At 41.4% G+C, this 21,401-nt stretch overlaps 1 protein-coding gene across 1 annotated transcript in view; it reads left to right on the top strand.

Moving 5' to 3' along the window:
* The first annotated feature begins 341 nt into the window (after nucleotides 1-341).
* fibcd1b (fibrinogen C domain containing 1b) overlaps nucleotides 342-21,401 on the top strand; it is a 197,597-nt gene continuing 176,537 nt past the window's right edge. The window contains exon 1 of the mRNA XM_077231061.1: nucleotides 342-1,217. Coding sequence (XP_077087176.1) covers nucleotides 1,146-1,217 — 72 coding nt within the window. The 5' untranslated portion in view covers nucleotides 342-1,145. The remainder of the gene's footprint in view (nucleotides 1,218-21,401) is intronic.

The following is a 21,401-nucleotide window of genomic DNA, read 5'->3' as shown; positions in this document are numbered from 1 at the left end:
ACTGACCCCGTTATCACGTGGACTGCACCTGTGCGTGTTCACTAATTATGGGGAAAATGTAATTGTTGCTAAACTGACTGACACTGAAATGATCGCCTGATTAATCTCTGTGCTATCAGACATAATTGGCAAGGGTAGAATATCTAAAGGATAACATGACAAAAACATCTCTGCGTCGATTGTAACGGTTTCGGTTGGCTTAAAATATTGTGTTACTGAGATGAAGGAAAGTTAAAACAACTTTGGTTAGCCTATTGTAGGCTATTGCGTGCAGCTGCACTTAATTTTTACTTCTGACGCGTACCCAGTCTCCTTTTATTGCATATGTTGAGCTGCTCATTTCGAAGTAGTAGTTTCTTGACCAAGAGGGTTTGGAGAAGTCATCTCAGTGCCGACGGTGAATGAGCCGAAAAAACACCAAAAAAAAAAAACACACACAAAAAAAAAAACCTGAGCGCGCTCCCGCTCGAGGAGAGTGAGGAGTTTAACTCACGAGTAGGAACCCCGTTAATCTGCGCTAGTCTTGTGAGAACGACACCCCTCGCCCTCTGTCCGGTACACTACAGCCTGAGAGACGAACCGACAGCGTGCGCTGTGCTTGAAGAACCAACGTTACCGCCACGTTCATCCCGCTATCGGCTCAGGAATACAATTAAGTTGTATCACTTTTAATCGACTCAACACGTTTTCTGACAGAAACATCTGGATTTTTTCGTCTTTTGAGTGGCACTGGCTTGGATATTGCCCCCGTCATTCTCTTTTGCTACTTCGTGTGGAATATCTGAGGACTTTATTTAACGCTCCTGGAGGAAAGAAAAACAACTTTGTGGAAATTTGAGGAGTTTATTTATTATTATTATTTTCTTATAAAGTAGCCTACGTATGATATTGCAATGTGTGGTGCGAGAGTCTTCGCCGCCCAGTTTAGACCAAAATTAGTCAGTATATGATCCCGGAGTAGAGGCTAGATCAGTGTCTTCTCGATCTCGCGCACTCTCCTCACTATCCTTTTCCTCTTTCCTCCAAAGGTTTTTTGTCTATATCCATGGAATAACTGAACAGGAAAACGACTGAACGACAAGGTGTCTTGTTTTTTCCACCGCCTGTAACTGACAGGGGGTTTGGTGTTGGCTCTTCTCCGGAGAATGCTCAATGATCGATGGGGAATCATGAACAGCTCACCGGAACTCGAAGACGGACAGCGGGGCAAAAATCAGGTGTGTCCCCCGATCGCTTACACTTCGCATAATATAGGCTACTGAATGTAGTATTAGAATGAGACAAAATAGCTACTCATCTATCTGTGTGTGCGAGTGGGTACAGAGAGAACAGTGAGTAGCACAATGAGTTGAGTGCGGCTTGTTCCTGTCACTCCGCATAAGCGCGCCCGTAGATCATGCGTGCGGCAGAAAGTGGCTATTTTGTTTCCCGTTTATGCGGGTAGCTGAAGAAAAGGGCGCCAGTCATGCGATATGCAGCTCTGTGGATTCGTAGTGATTAATGGACTTACTGAATAGTAGTGATTTACAATCTAGTTTCAGTTTTGACTAAGTCTATGTAGGCTATTTACCAGTGGCATTACTAGAACAAGAGAACAATCAGGAAATATAACCATTGAAGCGTACACACACATTCAAACATAACGAAAAACAAAACACATAGCTATCAAAAGCAATATCAGAACCAACATATATCTCAATAAATACTCAAGGCTTGAGTACACACCCACACCATTACACAATCAACTACACAGACTGTAGAGGGAGAGAGAGTAACCAGTGTAATTAGTATTCAACCTGTTTCCCCCCCTCATTTCAGTTTCCATTCATCTCCATGTTTATTCATACTGCAAATATTATTTTAAAGGTTAAACCAAGAATTTTTATCCACTGTACCATAGTCTGTTCTGTATTTCCCTGTATTTGTATTAGTAGAATAAGAGTGTTGTTGTGGCTGAAGGGACTCTGATATGATCTTGTCTTTGGATTTAAGTTGTGTCTTATGAAATTAGCATCACATACTTTTTAGTTTGTTTCTGGTGCCTGCTTTAGCAGCTGATAAAGGGGTCTAGGTTAGTTAATGTCATTTTGGTTGCCAATTGTCTTTTTATCCTGTTGGGCTTAGATGTTGTGCAGAAGTAACAGAATAAAGCCAGAACAAAATTGGGATCTATTTTTAGGCTTTTGATATGTGATTTGCAAGACAATTTTAAATCAATTAAGAAGTTCCCAGGATTTTCTCAACACACACACACACACACACACACACACACACACACACACACACACACACACACACACACACACACACACATACGCAACAGTGGACTGGAATTGATTGAGATAATTTTTGCTGACAAAAGTCCACGCTGGGCTCCATATGCATTTTAAATTATTGACTGTAAGTGACTGTTCCTTTGGAAATTGGTGGGTATTTTGTGTTTGTTTTAGCTGAGGAGGTTAGTAATGAGAATAGTGTTACAGAGAACATTTTATCATTAATGTCCCAAATGTTTCCATTGCACATTCATGCTGTCCTAAATTGGTAAAGACAGGGTATTTCTTTCAGTGAATAAAATTAATGAAAATAAATGAAATCTCTAACAGTCTACTCAAACATGCAATAAGCAACAACTGCATGTTATGTGTCACATCCAGTGGCGTATCCAGGACATTTTTTGGGGGGTGGCCAAGATGGGACACAAAGCTAGTGTGGGGTGGCCATGGCATAGCAAAGTTAATGCGTATATGTACGCAGCCGACCATGGTTCGAATCCCGGTCCTTTGCTGCATGTCACATCCTCTCTCTCCCATGATTTCCTGTCTCATAACTGTCAAATAAAGGTGACTATCCTGTTAAAAACAGTCCTAACCACCTATCACAGTCCTCAAGTATCTCTGGTTATTTTAACATGTCTATTTTTAATCAGTAATTATGGTCAGTAGGGTAAACATTTTCTCAGAGATATTTTCTTGTAGTGGATTAACTTGTGTCTTCATAAGTTAGATTAGAGTAGCAAAATAAACTGCTCTTAACTCATCCTATATAGAATAACATGCATCAGTCATCAACTCATCATCTGTGTCACCTGTATTGTTACCTGAGTTTGCTTTACTAATTGAGGCACCATCTTGTGGTTACATAAAAACACAGAAATCCAACAGGACAAACCAAAATGCTTAAAGATAGGACCTTACCTGTAAAAGCAAAAGAAAAACTAACCTTGTAAGAAAAAAACATACATATTTGTTGTTCTTTACATGCTTAGTATATGTTATTATTTAGCTTAGATATAATTTGTTAGAGATACTGGAATTTGAATTTCTTAATTTGTTCTTTGCCAGGTGTGTTTTTATTTAACCTCAAGAGGGGACTTAAACTAGTAAAGCAAACACGGGTAACAGGTAACACAGAGGATGGCCTGATGACTGAATAATAAAGCCTGTTTTATGCTTCTGCGTCGAATCAACGGCGTACCCCCGCAGACCCCTCTGCGTCGCCGCGAACCCCTCCGGCGTAGCTCGACGTGCACCTCCAAAAAATTGTAACTACGCGTCGAGGCAACGCAGACCACAAGGGCTGTGATTGGTCAGATGCACGGCGATGCAACTCAACCTGACGCAGAACCATAAAACGGCAACGACGCCGTAGGAGTGACGGCGTAGCTACGCCGGGGAGTTGACGCAGAAGCATAATGAGGCCTTAAGGATGCCTTGTGATGTATGAAAATGTGCAAAAAGTGGTTTTCAACTAAGACAGTACTCCTATCCAAGGCCCCGATGAAGGTATAAATTTAAACATTGGCTTTGATTCAGCTTACATTAATAAGTTAATTTAAGTGAAGATGAGCTAACTGATACAAACAAAAACAGCCCTTAAATAACAGAGCAAATAAATAAGTCACAGTTTGTTCTTGTGTTATAACTTAAATCTAGACTGTCACACTATATTTCACACACGGGTTGGCCAAAAATATAACATTAGCTTTATTGAACACACACATCTGCAAAAAACACCCTCAAGTCTTCTGTCCAGAAAATAGCATTCCATGGCGGTGTGGAAATAAGGTGTGGCCCCTTTAAGAGCTGCGCGCGCCCTCTTCAACTGTCTGCACTATGCACTCTTAACTTGGTTTGCAGGCTGCTAAGCTAGCTAGTACAGTGTAGTTCAACTTTTTCAATTTTCCTACACATTCAGAGGGAACTACGATATAACTAAACATTAAATTACCATACCTCTCAATCTACAGATTCCAGCGTTTTTATCATTGTTGCTGTTGTAACTGTGACCGACCGTCCTCCTGTTTCACGGAGCAGCAGCAGCCAGCGCGCTCATCTCATGGGTCACCTGACCTGCATGGCCAAACGTCCGCTGAGCAGAAATCAGCTCTCACAGCCTCAGTACGACCATTACAGTGTTAGTTAAAAATGTAAAACTGGCCCTAAATCAGTTGGGCAGCTGTCATCATTGATTGACAGCATTTCTCTTGTTTCTTGTGTTGACGAACTTGACCAACTACCTATCAGATCTGGGGTGGCCAATGAGCTTTCAGGGGTGGCCCTGCCATCCCCTAGAATCGCCACTGGTCACATCCAGAACCATGGGCAGAACCTGTGGAAGACTAACTTCTTGAACTATGTGTTTACAACCAATATAACCACAAGAAAATTACTTCTAATGGAAACAAAGATTTATGCAGTTAGTCTTTGAACTCATAGGCTTATAGGTAATATATTGTAGGGCCCTGTGACACCCCCTTTAAAGCGTGAATTGAAATGTTCAATTGGCTACTGTTCATGTCAGGATAATCCTTATTGTTAGACAGTTAGATTGCTTGGTCTCTATCATGAATGGCCTTAAATACCATACGATCTCACAAGAAAAAAAAAAAGAAAAAAGAAAAAACATATTGGAATGAAGTATAGCAAGGATTTGGGATGTCTCTCTTTAAAATGTTCAGAGCTGGGGAGACTTCAGAAAACGTTTGAAAAACGCCTGAAAAATAATGATCAGCAAATGTGCAATACTGCACAACTGCACTATGCAGACTAGACAGACCAGTGATAAACCTCAAATGAATAATACAGTGGACATAAACAGCATGTGCAGATTTACAAACATTATAGGACACACTGTACAGTTGTAATGAAGAGGGCAGTTTACAATGGTAAACTAAATATACAGCTGAAAAATGAAGTGCAGTGACAAATCACACCACCCATTCACAGATTGAGCTATGAATGACTAATGCTTTCTCCCTCTACGTAAAAAAAAAAAAAAAGGTGGAGACAGAGACATGAAGAGACAAGTTGTGAGGGATGTCAGGTTGGACTAAGGGAGTTCTGGGGATTTCTGTTATCTTTTAGCTGCAAGGCAAACACATACATACATGTTTAATTGCATTCAATTAGCATTCTACAGGATGATTTTCTGTTGAAACAAGTGCTCTGTTTATGCATGAATTGAAATGCTAACATCTCTTAAATTTGCCTAACATCCTTTAACAGTCTATGTGTCAAGCAGAGTACTTTCTCCATATGTGTCCTTGTGAATATCTTTGTTTGTTTTTATCCCCATGCCTTGTATTTCTCCTCTGCTCTCTTTATCCCTCTCTCTCACCTTCGGTCTCTTACCTTGCCTCACACTGTCCGTCAACCTTTTACTTCTTTTCCCTCCATCAGGTCAAACACAGACCGTTTTGTCAATAGAGGCCAAGGGGGGCATGATCGTTTTCTTTCTTTAATTTTTCCTGTTCTGCCTTTCCCGTGACCCTCCTCTGACTTTCTCATCCATCCCTACCCATGTTATTGCATCCTTTGACATACTGTATTTCCACACTAAAGGGAGCAGGAGCTATACACACAGACACTTGCACACATCATCACTCAAGACCACTACAATGAAGAATCGAGATTTGCCTTGGCCATGTTGTGCAGAGTATTGTACGCTCACATGCTGATGGAACACATGCCCAGCAGCTTTATCAAACACAGAGTGAGTGCTGTATTAGTACCTGTATTCTACCATCCTATCCATTTCATGTTATGCATTTAGCACCGCATGTGACAGTAGCCTCAAGTCATTAGCCATTGCTGAAAAATTTATGAAATGGAAATTTTCATAAATTTAGGCTGAGACATAAATTGTGGGGTTATGCTTTTGAAGTGCACTTATTGCGCAGAGGAGAAATTATGTTAGTGGCATGTATTTTGCTGTTATTACACTCATTGTTAGATGGGCTTCAAAATGCATTATTGCATTCAGGATTACCTTTTCTATTGTAAATCATGTTCAGAATCTTTGTATCTTACTTTTTACCTCACCATGTACAGTACTTCTAAAGTTTGGAAATGTCCCAAGTTGGGTATTTGACAATATCTCCGTAAATTCTTCATTATTTGCATTGAAAAGGTACAACACAATCAATGCAGAATCTGGTACACTTTGAGAGTTTAAAATTAAGAGCTCCAACCATGTTCAGTGTGTAAATTGACTTTTTGTTGTTGTTCAGTGAACTGCCTTGCACCAGAACTTTAAAGGGAACTCAAACCTCTTTTTGTTGTCATATAGGGTCTCGGTCTACATAAAATTCACACTTGTTTAGGGAAGCCAAACAATTAGAATATAAAAATTATAGTTTATATGTTGACGGAAACTGCAGTTGAGTTTTTATTTTGGTGGAAAATTACTGTGAAAACAGATTTACAAACACTTCTCATTAAAAATTTGTGAAATGCTGTGATTATCTTCTCACAAAACTGTTGGAAGTTGTGAAAATAATGCATAACTGGTGCCCGCTACTTTCCCAACAATGCATGCTAAACTTACAGCACATGCAGAGATGGAGTTCACTGTATTTATTCACTGTGAATTGAGCCGTTCCTGAGACGTGGGAAACACCTGATCACGATGTGACTGCGTGAGCAAAGTGCGCACCTCACTTCACAAAGCCATAATGTGCTTCCTATTTTAGTTTGTTTGACAGATACTTTGCCAAAACAATGGCGCAAAACAACGTTAGAGACCTATTATATTATAAGTTTTAAAATATTTTCTGTTCATTATGATATTGTGGCGGCACAGATTAGACTATGGTGGGTCACAGTCTAGGTAATTAATGTGAAACGATGCTAGAGTTATTTTAAAAACATCTCTAAACTGTGTTCTGATAGTAGTGAGCTAAATTTAACTTTAATTAGTCAGTACAGCTATAAAGGTGCCTCAATATTATTAAAAGAAGGAACATGGGCCAAACTGAATCCAATAATGAGGCATTACTGCAGCGAAGTGGCATGTCTGACTGCCTTTATTTTCATTATGTAAAAAAAAATGAATATTGCTGGTCATCAGTAATAATTTGCAAGTAACTTTAATACATACTTTGATACATGTCTTCTGTGTTTCCATCAAAGAGGGCTGTCAGTGCAGGGAGAATCCTCGGCAATGATACACTGATGGTAATTTTTTGACATACCCACTGCCGATGAACACTAAAACACACAGATACAGTCTGAGTACAGTTTGATTGGTGGCTAAGTTCTCCTGAACAGTAATGATAGGAAGCTAATATAGCAAAGTAACTGAATCTTTAATGAACAACAAGTGTTAATCTGCCTAGAAAGGAAAAAGGAAAAAGCAAAAGGAAGAGATAGAAAGTATTGGGAGTGGGGTATGTACAGCCACACTGTGCTGGTGTGGTATAGGCTAGTGGTTAAAGTTCAGAGCTTGTCACCTGAGCCATGAGCAATCAATATTGTGCAAGACATTTAACCTCAGGTTGCTTCATGTGGTCTGTTCTTGTAATAATTGTACTGTGAGTCGCTTTTGCATCTCTGATCAATAACATTTACTTACTATTTGACTTACTGTTTTAATAACTGTTTTTCTATTTACTTGAGAATGTGTTGCCACAGACGACTGCTCTTCCTGTTTTAAGCCAGCTAAAATTTAAAAACAAACAATACAGTATCTGGTTAACTTGTTCTCGGTCACCATTTGACATTTTAATTTTTCTGGCAGATGCTAAAATTGAAACTAAACACAGTGACGCCACACGACAGTTTATCTGACTATGCACAATGCATGAATATTTAATGATTGGTTGATTGCTGCTAAACAGCTTGCTATCACATTTTACCTTCACAATTCAGTGTTTTCTGCTCTGGAGCAATTTCATAATCCAGAGTTAAAAGAGGCCATCATTCTTTTAAAATTACAGATGTGAAGCCTTGTGCTTTATTCAGAGTTACATAGTGCAGTGTGAAGATTACTTTTCAGTTCTAATTTTAGGCTGTTTTTAGTTCAGGAATCTTTTTACATTGGAATCTCTGCATTATTATGAATTTAAAATTCATTAAGACAAAAACAGACTTCAGGGTTCACTAAAGCAAATTATATATATATATATATATATATATATATATATATATATATATATATATATATATATATATATAATTTTTTTTTTTTTATAGTTTATAGGACTTTTTGAGTCACACATGGTAAGAAATATGAAATAAATAATGTTAGTATACATAAAAACACAGGTTAGACCAACAATATTCCCTCAAATGTTGGGGGACAATCAATTTTGTACCATGAATAAATTATGCAATAGTGTAGCACTATTATTGTTTTGGTGTTTGTTGACTTTTGCGGTTATTGTTGTTGTGTTTGTCATCATGTTAGTTTTTTTTTTGATGTTTGCCAATGTTAAAGGGGTGGTTTACTGCTTTTTTTCTCTGCATGACTGTGGTGCAATATAACATGTCTTTGTGTTTTTTATTTTTTTAAAGCCTTATTTTTCATAAATTTCACCTTTGTTGTAAGCCGCATTCTCCTCTGTCATTTGAACGACCGGTTGACTTCCTGATTCTATGAAACCACTCCCTCAGAAACAGGCAATGGGCTCAGATTGGTTAGTTGGGCCAGTGTGTTGCAATTGGCTAAACTGCGTAGTGCACGTAGTCTGGAAACTTCACGCCCATTACCTTTACAGGCAAAAGCTGCATGTGCTCCGGTCAAATGTAAATAATGGTGTCAATACTGCGTATCAGTTTGAGCCAGAATCAGACCCAGAAAGCGGCAATGAAGAGAGTCAAGCAGAACCCCCCAAAACACGGCTCTTACAAAATGTTTCTGAATGGTACATTTTTGAATCATTATTATTATTCTATTCTACTATTATTATATAAGAATTTCGATATGCTGTTACTTGAAAATGCTACTGCTGCTTGTTAGCTTTTGAGATACGGTTTTCTCCTGATTAAATGTTTAATATAACTGATTAAATGTTTAATATAACTAAAAAAAACGGTATTACTCAGTCATTTATTCAAAGTTATTGTTTTGTCGATATAATGAACAACCGTCTATCTATTCACAACTTAGTTTACTCGGTGTATCGAACTGTGTTAAAATGCCAACAGAACTTGAAAACATCTAATAACAGCAGCTGAAGTTTGCTGTTGCGATTACATATAATTTTTTGAACTTTATACACGTTTGTCTTATACACACAAAATAGCAAAGAACTAACTAGCTACAAACAGCGTTGGCATTGGTTTACATTCTTGATCAAATCGAAAAATTACATCGTAAAGTAAACATGGAAAATACATTTACAAAATTAGTACATAATTACAAATTCAGGTCCAAAATGTTTGTACGCGTTTGTCATAGACACACGAAATAGCATAACTAAATGGCTACTAAAGCCAGCGCTGGCATTTGTTTACGTCCTTGATAAAAACTAAAGCATTACGTCTAAAATTATACATGCAAATACATTTAAAATTATTAAGTCTTACTTACAGGTTGTGGCCCAACAACTGCTGGCTCTGGTTTTAAAGTTGGAACTGCTTCATGCTTTAGTAACAGTTTGTTGTTGAATCCGACATTGAATTTGTGGAGATTCTGGAAGCTGTCTTCCTTAAAATGCGCAGCACAGAGAGCTAAATTAGGATTGTAATTTTCTGAAACATAATCAAACATAAATTGTAGCCATTGTTGACGAACTACAGCGTCCGTAGGAAGCCCGAACACAGAAGACCTGACAGCTGGGTGAAAATAACACACTTTCGACGGCATGGCTACTGCTCTCCACTATAACTCTTCCGCTTCGATAAAGCCGCAGAAATATGGCCATGCCCCCTTTTTTGAATATTCCGGAGGGAGGGTTGATTATGGGTTAGTTGCATATAAAACCCGGGAAGTATCGTTGTAGTCCCATTCAAGTCGTTTTTGTAGGTATTAAACTTCCTGATTTTTAAAAGACGATATCTCTGCTTACGTTGAACTTTCAGCGCAGCAACTTTGCAGATACTCTTCATGCACCAACAGCAACATTACACACTATTTAAATTGAAAAAAGTGAAATCGCAATCAACCACCCCTTTAAGAGTTTATATTATTACTAATGTAGATTGGCACCGTTATTGAGATTTGTGTGTTTTGATGTCTATGTAGCCTACATCTCTGCAAGATAACTTCATTTAACTTCATTGATCTCTGCAGTTAATTTCATTTAAACAAATAAATATTTAATTGTTTACTTGACAAGAATTTCTTGGCTGAATGAGACATTTTGCATTTAGTGAATCAACAAAATGTAATTGGCTAAAAAAAAAGAGTTAATGAGAATTAATAAGACTTTTAGATTGTTAAGAGAACTCAATCATCTCATTGCGTCATGTTACGGTATCATGTTTTTTGAGAAGTGCAGTCTTATGAAATGCATAGTAACTGTAGAAAATTGCAGCCTTGCTGGAAAGGTGAAATATGTGAAATCTTGTAAAAACATTAACTGTGTGGTTGTTGCAGAAAATGTCTCGGTTACTAATGTAACCCTCGTTCCCTGAAGGAGGGAACGGGAGACGTAACGTCAACGTGACAACATAATTGGGATCACTTCAGGGAGCCCTATCATCTTCAAGTGTCTACATAATGAGCCAATGAACATTGGCGTGTGTGTATCGCGTCACGCGCCCCGCCCCGCAGCGCGTGTATAAACAGGAAGTGGGCGCACGCACTCAGAGGTGGGTAAAGTAAAAACTGTACTCTGAGTAAATATTTCTATAAGTACTTTTACTTAAGTAAAAGTAATAATCTTAATAGTTACTTTTGTAAGAGTAAAAAGTATCCAAGGAAAAAAGTACTCAAGTAGCTAGTTACTAGTTACTTCGTATCATATATATATATAGGCCTGTATGTATATATGTATGTATGTATTCATACATGTATGTGTAGATTATATATATATATATATATATATATATATATATATATACATACATACATACATGCATACATACAGGTCCTTCTAAAAAAATTAGCATATTGTGATAAATTCATTATTTTCCATAATGTAATGATAAAAATTAAACTTTCATATATTTTAGATTCATTGCACACCAACTGAAATATTTCAGGTCTTTTATTGTTTTAATACTGATGATTTTGGCATACAGCTCATGAAAACCCCAAATTCCTATCTCAAACAATTAGCATATTTCATCCGACCAATAAAATATTTTTTTTTAATAATAAAAAAAAAAGTCAACCTGCAAATAATTATGTTCAGTTATGCACTCAATACTTGGTCGGGACTCCTTTTGCAGAAATGACTGCTTCAATGCGGCGTGGCATGGAGGCAATCAGCCTGTGGCACTGCTGAGGTGTTATGGAGGCCCAGGATGCTTCGAAAGCGGCCTTAAGCTCATCCAGAGTGTTGGGTCTTGCGTCTCAACTTTCTCTTCACAATATCCCACAGATTCTCTATGGGGTTCAGGTCAGGAGAGTTGGCAGGCCAATTGAGCACAGTAATACCATGGTCAGTAAACCATTTACCAGTGGTTTTGGCACTGTGAGCAGGTGCCAGGTCGTGCTGAAAAATGAAATCTTCATCTGCATAAAGCTTTTCAGCAGATGGAAGCATGAAGTGCTCCAAAATCTCCTGATAGCTAGCTGCATTGACCCTGCCCTTGATAAAACACAGTGGACCAACACCAGCAGCTGACATGGCACCCCATACCATCACTGACTGTGGGTACTTGACACTGGACTTCAGGCATTTTGGCATTTCCTTCTCCCCAGTCTTCCTCCAGACTCTGGCACCTTGATTTCCGAATGACATGCAAAATTTGCTTTCATCCGAAAAAAGTACTTTGGACCACTGAGCAACAGTCCAGTGCTGCTTCTCTGTAGCCCAGGTCAGGTGCTTCTGCCGCTGTTTCTGGTTCAAAAGTGACTTTACCTGGGGAATGCGGCACCTGTAGCCCATTTCCTGCACACGCCTGTGCACGGTGGCTCTTCCGCAGGTCCCCCAAGGTCTGGAATCAGTCCTTCTCGACAATCTTCCTCAGGGTCCGGTCACCTCTTCTCGTTGTGCAGCGTTTTTTGCCACACTTTTTCCTTCCCACAGACTTCCCACTGAGGTGCCTTGATACAGCACTCTGGGAGCAGCCTATTTGCTCAGAAATTTCTTTCTGTCTTGCTTGAGGGTGTCAATGATGGCCATCTGGACAGCAGTCAGGTCGGCAGTCTTACCCATGATTGCAGTTTTGAGTAATGAAACAGGCTGGGAGTTTTTAAAAGCCTCAGGAATCTTTTGCAGGTGTTTAGAGTTAATTAGTTGATTCAGATGATTAGGTTAATAGCTCGTTTAGAGAACCTTTTCATGATATGCTAATTTTTTGTGATAGGAATTTTGGGTTTTCATGAGCTGTATACCAAAATCATCAGTATTAAAACAATAAAAGACCTAACATATTTCAGTTGGTGTGCAATGAATCTAAAATATATCGAAGTTTAATTTTTATCATTACATTATGGAAAATAATGAACTTTATCACAATATGCCAAGTTTTTCAGAAGGACCTGTGTGTGTGTGTGTGTGTGTGTGTGTATATATATATATCTCATGATATTATTTAGATATTTTTAATTTAAATGACTACTATTATCATAATTATCTTTGCAACAAAAACAGAAGAGACAAGCATTATTTCTGCCATCTATAGCCCAGAAATCATGGCCTGTCCTTTGGTTTGTATAATAGTAACTTACAACTACATTTGGATTATTAGACAACTACATTTGGATTATTAGACAATGTCGAAATAAAGTGAATATGCAGAGTTTTGCATTTAAAGGCATTAAAAGTCAGGGAACCATTGACACAGAGAAGAAAGAGTTAAAACTCTTCATATCTGCTCGCGCTCATGACCGGTACTGAACATCTGAACACAAACAACGTTCATATGCACATCGATGGATCTTCTCCCGTCTGTTCTTCAAAATGTAATCAAATGTATATTTCTGCAAGAGTGTTTAAACTGGTTAACTGTGTCTAAGGCAGGCAAAGGCATTCGTTTTCAAGACGATTTTGCACGCCACTGCTCAATACACAAATACCGCGGGATGGCGGGTGTTCATTTCATAAACTGTGAACAGTGGTAGCTTATTTAATGTATAAATTAAGGGTGTATGTCCAAAAAACTGGTAATGTCATACTTTGTAGTAGTGCTATTGTGGTGTAATAATCTGTTTGGTTGTAAAATGTATTACCTGAATGAAATGAAATGAAATCAAATGTATCGTCCTGTGGAATCATTCATAGACAGACAGCATACGAAGATGTTCAACTAATAAAGATCTTCATCGCTGGCAAACAATATGATGCATTTGCAGATTTGCTTTCACTTGACTGTTGGTCCACGGCCACTTCATCCAAGGCTCTTGATTTTCTTAAACCTTCCTGTTACGACTCAGAGTGTGAAACTGCTTCAGATGATTCAGTGCGTGAAGGAAACTGTACAAATCATTCAAACTGATTTGTGAACCAATTTAGACAGATCTGACAACTTGTTTGATGAAGTCTTTGAACAGAATCGACTCAAAAGAGTGATTCATTTGTGAATTGAGCATCGCTCCTGCCCAAGAAAAAAGATACAGCGCGCTTGGAATAAACTACGCATTTAAAAACATGTATTGCATTAAAATAATGTAACAAGAGGCACGTCGCCCAACGTAATGAAGTAAAAGTACAGTTTTGTCATTAGAAATGTACTCGAGTTTAAGCTGCTGTAGGTAACTTTTATAAACAAATATTTTTTACATACTTGTTAAAACTGTCATTATGTCCTGACAGTAGAATATGAGACAGATAATCTGTGAAAGAATTAAGCTCCTCTGGCTCCTCCCAGTGGTCCTATTGCCATTTGCAGAAATACACCACTCCCGGTCAGAAACAACCAATCAGAGCCAGGAGGAATGTCTTAGCAGTGTCAATCACGCTTGTGTACGCGCTGATCACACCCCTCTCTTGCACAGCACATACCGCCGTTCAAACTCAAGATTGCCGGTGTGCTGCAGCTGAGCTAATGGCGGAGAAACAACCTAAACTGCCAATTTCTCGAGTGGCACCTGCTCATAAAACAAAGAGGTAAAAGGAAAAAGACAGATGACGATAAACAAGCGAAAAAGAAAGAATTAGAGCCCATTGACTCGGTGTCAAAACTCCAGCAGCATAACATGTAACGTTAGATAAAATGTCACGCACTGTGCTAAGCAACAATTGAAACCTGCTAATTCACTGGCTTGTCATGTTGCTGAAATAATGTACTAGCAAACCTTATCAAGCATTACATATCGCTAGAATAATTACTTGCATACTGTAACGTTAGTTACCGTTATATTAATGTTATCTTACTAGCTATTTATAACTTATAGAAAGAATGCAACGTTATAAAGTTACATGTATTGCAAAGTACATAATGATTTGAGGACCAAGTTTATAGTCAAAATATGGGCAGGCCATAGTCAATGTAAAGCATATTGTTGATGTTTCGTCCCTATTAGTGAATGTGCCATACCGGTTTATGTGCCGTCATCGGTGGCCCTGCTTACTAGCGTGTGCGTTCACGGCAGGCTCCGCTGTGGGGGAGGAGCTGTGGAGGGAGGTCTGTAACGCAGCAGAGAGCAAGGGGTTGGGACCTGTAAGTTGTGCTTGTTCAAATTTTCAGGTTAAGTCAACGTTTTCTCAAAACTCCCTACTGCAGCTTTAAAGTAAAAGTACCCACATTTAAATTTACTCTTAAAAGTAAATTTTTTCCACAAAAAAATAAATAAATACTCAAGTAAATGTAACATAGTAAATGTACTTTGTTACTACCCACCTCTGCACGCACTCATTGTTTTATACTGAGGTGCCGAGATCATGATGGCCGTACAGTGATTGTCCGCAACCGTGGTGATGGGACGTTACGTCTCCCATTCCCTCCTTCAAGGAACGAGGGTTACATTAGTAACCGAGACGTTCCCTATCAATCGCTAACGTTCAACGTAATTGGGATCCCTATGGAAAACGCCACAGTTGCTGCCACATCCATCACCCTACGCAAGTCTCTCAGACCCCCAACTGGCTGGGGCGGAAGGCCTGCGTAGAGAGAGTTAAAATGCTGTTCCGTTATACCCCACAGAGTGGAACGCTTTGGATAACACTGGGAAGGTGTGCCTTTCCAGGGGAGAGGGGCGCTCCGGAAGCCACATCCTGCCCGAAGGGAGGTAACGTGGAGAATACACAAATGGACTGGCCGGAAGGGGCAGATTTTGTGATATTGTGATATCATATGGAGTGTCACTGGGGTGGCTCCAGCCTGAGAAAGGGGATGTTACACCGGACAGTGACGGCAGAGCGGACTCTGCCAAGGGAAAGGCACAGTCTCACCACAGGGAGCTGGTCGTGGAAGAATACGCATATGGGATCACCGCAGGGATCACCACATATGGAACCCAACCTAGCACAAGTTACACAAGCATACAAGCACTATGCCTGGCGTCGGACGCACCGCAACGTCCAACTGCCGAAGGGGTGTGGAGGAACTCTACAGGGAGCAAAAAAGCGCACTTATCCGCTCCATGTGGAGGGGAGTGGCGCAGCAAGCCGACATTAGAGGGGGAACTTCAGTGTTACCGGCTGGTTGAAGCGAGCACACAGGAAGAAACTGGCTCAACACGTAGGCTATACAACCTAGCGAATGTGTTAGGTGTCGCCCAGCCCGCAGCTCTACAGATATCTGTCAGCGAGGCGCCGTGTGCCAGCACTCAAGAAGAAGGCGCAAAGCACGGACGGGACAGAGAAAAGCCAGGGATGGGTCTGCCTCCTCCGAAGGCAGCACTTGCAGGTTCACCACCTGGTCCCGGAAGGGAGTGGTGGGAACCTTGGGCACCTATCCAGGCCGGGGTCTCAGCCTCACGTGAGAGTTAGCTGGACCGAATTCTAGGCGCGATTCGTCGACCAAAAATGCATGCAGGTCCCCTACCCTCTCCCCTACCCTTACCTTCAACTGCATCGTGATGTGCGGCAATAGCGGCAACATACCCTTTAAGGGTGGAGGGAGACAGCCTTCGCTCTAACCCATCTTGCAGGAAGGAAAGCACAGCTGTGATCAATCAAGTTCGGGGGTTCTCCACATGAGAAGAACACCAGTCAACTAAGAGGTTCCACTTCAACGCATAGAGGCGCCTCGTAGAGGGGCTCACTGAGGAAAACGCATACTTGCGAAGGCCTGGGGGCCCGCTGTGTTTCAGAGCATCCGTGCCGAGGGTCTCCTCGGTCAGGGAATAGAACAACTGGCAGTGAGACGTGTCCGGGGCAGCAAACAGATCTACCTGTGTGGTCCCGAAGCGCCTAAAAAAAGCTGGACCACCTGGGGATGGAGTCGCCATTCTCCCGGTAGCACCTGCTGCCGCGAGACCTTGTCAGCTGCACGGTTGAGCAAGCCCGGAATATAAATGGCACAAAGCGACCTCAGATGCTTCTGACTCCAAAGGAGGAGATGGCGGGCGAGTTATGACATGCAGCGGGAGTGTAGACCACCCTGACGGTTGATGTAAACAATGGTCGCAGTGCTGTCCGTACGGACCAGTACATGCTTGCCTAGTAGCAGTGTTTTAAAGCTGCCCAGCACAAGATGTACTGCTAACAACTCGAGGCAGTTGATGTGCCAATGCAGTTGTGCCTCGCTGAGGTGCGCTGTCATGTTGATCGAGTCCAGCTCCATTCCGAGAAAAGAGATCCTCTGCCTGGGGGTGAGTTTGCTCTTTTCCCAGTTGACCCGGAGTGGGGTCTGAATGTGTGGTGCAACATGTACCTGCTTCCGTCGAAGGGCAGAGTGAGTGGGTGGAGGCGGCAGTGTGTCCGGGATACAGCCACTGCTGCTCGCTGGCGATGAAAGAGGGGCTTGAGAGTGACAAGGCATAGCGTCGTCGACCGCCAAGCGCGCCCTCTTAGGATCCAGAGGTTTCAGAAATTGCTCTTTTATTGAAATTGTGGGTACCACTGGCGGAACAAAAAGAAAAGGAAACAAAAGATTCCATGCCCCGCCCTCCACCGGGGGAAGAAGCGGCGCATTCACCATCTCCTGAAGAGCAACTTGATTCACCTCTGGGTCGACCCAACAACCCAACCTGGGACAGAGGGGTATCCAGGAACCGATACTTATCGGTGTCCCTCATGTTGGCCAAGTTGAGCCAAAGGTGGCGCTCCTGGACCACCAAATTGGACATCGCCTGACCAATGAAACGTGCCGTTTCCTTTGTCGCCCGGAGGGCGAGGTCAATTGCCACACGGAGCTTCCGGAGGAACCGGAGGCACAGGCGCTCATGTAAATGAACGAGGGTGGTTCTGTCCGAACCACCCTCGTTCATTTACATGAGCGCCTGGGCCTGGTGGACCTGCAGGAGCACCATGGCAATGGGGGCAGAAGCAGCCTGTCCATAGGCTCTGTAAGCCTTCGCCGTAAGACTTGAAGAAAACTTATATGCCTTGGACGGGAGGCGTGGATTGCCCCGCCAGGAAGAGGTGGACGCTGGACACAGTTCAATCGCAGCGGCACGCTCCAGTGGCAGGACATCCATATACCCCTTAGCTGCTCCGCCATCGAGGGTAGTGAGGAGGAAGGAGCCACTAGGACAGCTTCTGGCACTATACGGTACCGTCCACGTCCTAGTGAGCTCCTCATGCACTTTGGAAAGAATGGTATCGGGGCGACGCGCTGAGAACCAGCACGACCCGCCCCGAGAAACCAATCATCCGAACCGGGAAGGTTCGGGACGTGGTGGAGGGTTCCACGCAAACCCGACCTTCTCGGCGGCCCGGTAAAGCATAGCCGCCCCTTCTGGATCGGACTTTGGGCAACGCTAGCGAATCTCGATCTAAGCGCTGCCATTAGTGTTGGGCGATATGCTCTATTTTCATATCGTCCTATCGTCAGCCTGTGAGATCGGCGATACACTATATTATCTTGAGGGGGGCGGGGCTTACTTATTTGATTATTAACTTGATTATTTACTCATTAATTTGCTTGTTTTATTACTTTATTTTATATATACGAGAATATTTTTCTATTTTGCTAGCAAAGGTGTAGTGTTTATTAGTAGGCTAGATCAGGTTATTTCCCGGTAGTGAGGTAAAAAATATTCTAATCATTTTTGCATCTGACTCAAAGTATTTCAACATGTCAGCGGGAAATTTACGAACACATAATATCCTCATGCCGTTACAGATGCAGCATTTTGACTGTATCTGCACAAGATGAGAACACGTTTTAATAATTTCTTAGGTCAAGAAAGAGTTGGAGTTTGCAATATATGTCCTCCTAGCAGTGCTCTCTCTGTCAGGATGCACTTCACATATGGGCACTTCAATAAGCCCAAAGAACGCGGATTAATGTGTTTTAATTGCCGGGAGAAGTCAAAGTAACGGGCAGAAATCTGGCTGAGTCGATCAGTTTATAGGCTACTACATAAACTTGACTCCCATAAAGGAAAACGGGTTAATGTGTTTACATGACTACATGCATTGTCAGTTTATTCAGCATAATCGGGTTAAGAACGTGCATAAACGCGCTCATTCCCTGAAAGTGAAAGTAAAAACGGACTGAGCTTTTGGCATCTGTCGCTGCATTAACGCCGCATTCTCTCAGAGTCAGAGACGTCGATGGATATAACGGTATAGCGACTATCTTAATTTACTGGCTTAATATTCCTCTTGTGGACCTACATTAATGACAGTGAAAAAATTAGAAGAATATTTCTTGTTAAACGAGTGTTTGAAGCTGCTTTTGATTTTCACAGATGGCAGATTTGTGCTGTGTTCGTGAACTAAAGACTGGCCTATATAATTTTAGTGATATTATTATTATTATTAATATTTAGTAATTTTATTGTTTTTAGTGTTATTAGTGTCATTAAACGTTTTGTTTATGTGCTATGGAAACAAAATACTGACGAACAACGATGCCGTTTTCATCTTGGATCTGTAGAAGATATGCGTCTGTTAAAACAAGCACTCTTGACAGTTTGTGAATGGATCACCTTGCAATTCAATTTTGATGTGGGATGTAGTTTTTTATTCTGTTTTAAAAACATTTTCTTAGAGGAGTCCTCATGCGTATCGGTGTTGTCGCTAGTGTTAGGCTATGTGGTGATGTTGTTATGAATTTAGACAAGGTAAATTAATTGTAGCTCCTAATATTAATTTAATAATACTAAAAAAAAAAAAAATAATAATAATAATAATTTAATACATTAATGGGAAAATGAGCCAATTATCGTATTGATATCGTCAAAGGCATCTGCCATCGGCGATATCTCAGACTATCGTCACGTGTGGACCCTGGACTGGACGGCAGGCCTCATCCTCCTAGCTCCACGAAGGAAACGTACTATAAGAGGGTGTCTCCCCACGGTGTTCACCCCTAGAGGTGTGTGGAAGGCAGCTATGGCCGCCACATAGACCTTAAGCGTGGACGGGGAGAGCCCGTCAGAGATACGACTCTAGAGGAACTCCAGCACTGAAGCCACTGGGCAGTTAACTGAGTCCAACTGATGTTCTCTGCACCATAAGTTGAATACATTCCATTTTAATGCATAAAGTTTCCTCTTGGAGGGGGCTCTAGAGTTTATGATGGTCTCAACAACCTCAGTTTAGAGACCAGCATTTACGAGTTGGTCCCCCTCATGGGCCAGACCCACAGCTTTCACATTTCCGGCCGAGGGTGAAATATTGTGCCCTCGGCCTGAGAAAGAAGGTCCTTCCTGATCGGGATTTGACACGGAGGGTCTGCTAGAAGAGCCATGACGTCCGAAAACCATACTCGGGCCGGCCAGTACGGGGCTACTAGGAGCAGGCTGATCCCGTACCACCGGACCCTATCTAGAACCCCTGGGAGCAGAGCGATCGGGGGAAATGCATACAGACGTAGCCTCGGCCACGTCTGCACCATGGCATCCAGTCCAAGAGGAGCTGAATGTTTGAGGGAGTACCAGAGCGGACAGCGAGTGTTCTCGTGAGAGGCGAACAGATCCACTTCCGCCTGACCAAACTCCCTCCATATCAACTCCACCGTCTCGGGGTGAAGTCTCCATTCCCCAGGCTCAGCCCCTGCCTCAACAGGATGTCTACTCCCATATTATTGTCCCTGGGAATAAACATTGCTCTGACTGAGAGAAGTTTGCCCTGGGACCACAGGAGAACCTGATGTGCCAATCTGCATAGACGGCACGATCTCAGGCCCCCCTGTCGATTTATATATGAGACCACCAATGTATTGTCTGTTCGTACTAGAACATGATGGCCTCTGAGGTCTGGAAGGAAATGTCTGAGAGCCAGACACACCTCCAACATCTCCAGGCAATTGCTGTGCCAAGAAAGATGATGGTCCTTTCAAAGACCCCTGGCTTAGCGGCCCTCCATGACTGCATCCTAGCCAGTGAGGGATGCATCCGCGGTCAACTGACACGGTCCCCCCAACCCAGGACCTAGGGACAGGAACCATGGTTTAGCCCTGCCAGTAAAGTGGAACGACCGGCAGCATTCTGGTGATTAAAAACCTTAATAATTGATCCCGATTTGTTTTCCACACACTTGTCCCTGCATTTTTTTGTGCTTGGCATTCTCTCCTTGTTTAACCAAGCTCTCGCGCTTAAAATGTATTGGTTTTCGGTGGTGGCCGATGGACACTGTCATCCCTTCTTGCTCTCGTTTTTTTTTTTTTTTAAGCTGTGATTTAACCAAGGATAACTTTGTAAGATAAAATCCTCCTTTGCTAAACCTAATAATTATTTTGGTATATCGTCATATCAATATCAAAAACTAGAATAAAAAAGTAGCATTAAAAAGTTTATTTTAACTAATTTTCTACAATATACAATCGAATACAATTAACGGTTAGCTAACAACAACTTGATTTTCACTTTTTTTCTGGTTTCACCTCACTCCAGTCTAATCTAAAAGTTTTTTTTTTTTTGGTAAGTTTTCTTCACATTGTCATATAAATAACCTGAAAATACTGTAGTTTATTAAGGTTAAAATGCCCAGCACACTTACATTCTCATTT

This window comes from Siphateles boraxobius, unplaced genomic scaffold (assembly GCF_051911475.1).
Source record: "Siphateles boraxobius isolate OS27281-9 unplaced genomic scaffold, OSU_SipBor_1 16, whole genome shotgun sequence".
NCBI classification, from domain to species: Eukaryota; Metazoa; Chordata; class Actinopteri; order Cypriniformes; family Leuciscidae; genus Siphateles; species Siphateles boraxobius.
The sequence above is the reverse complement of the archived record's forward strand: the minus strand, read 5'-3'. Positions and strand labels throughout refer to the sequence as shown.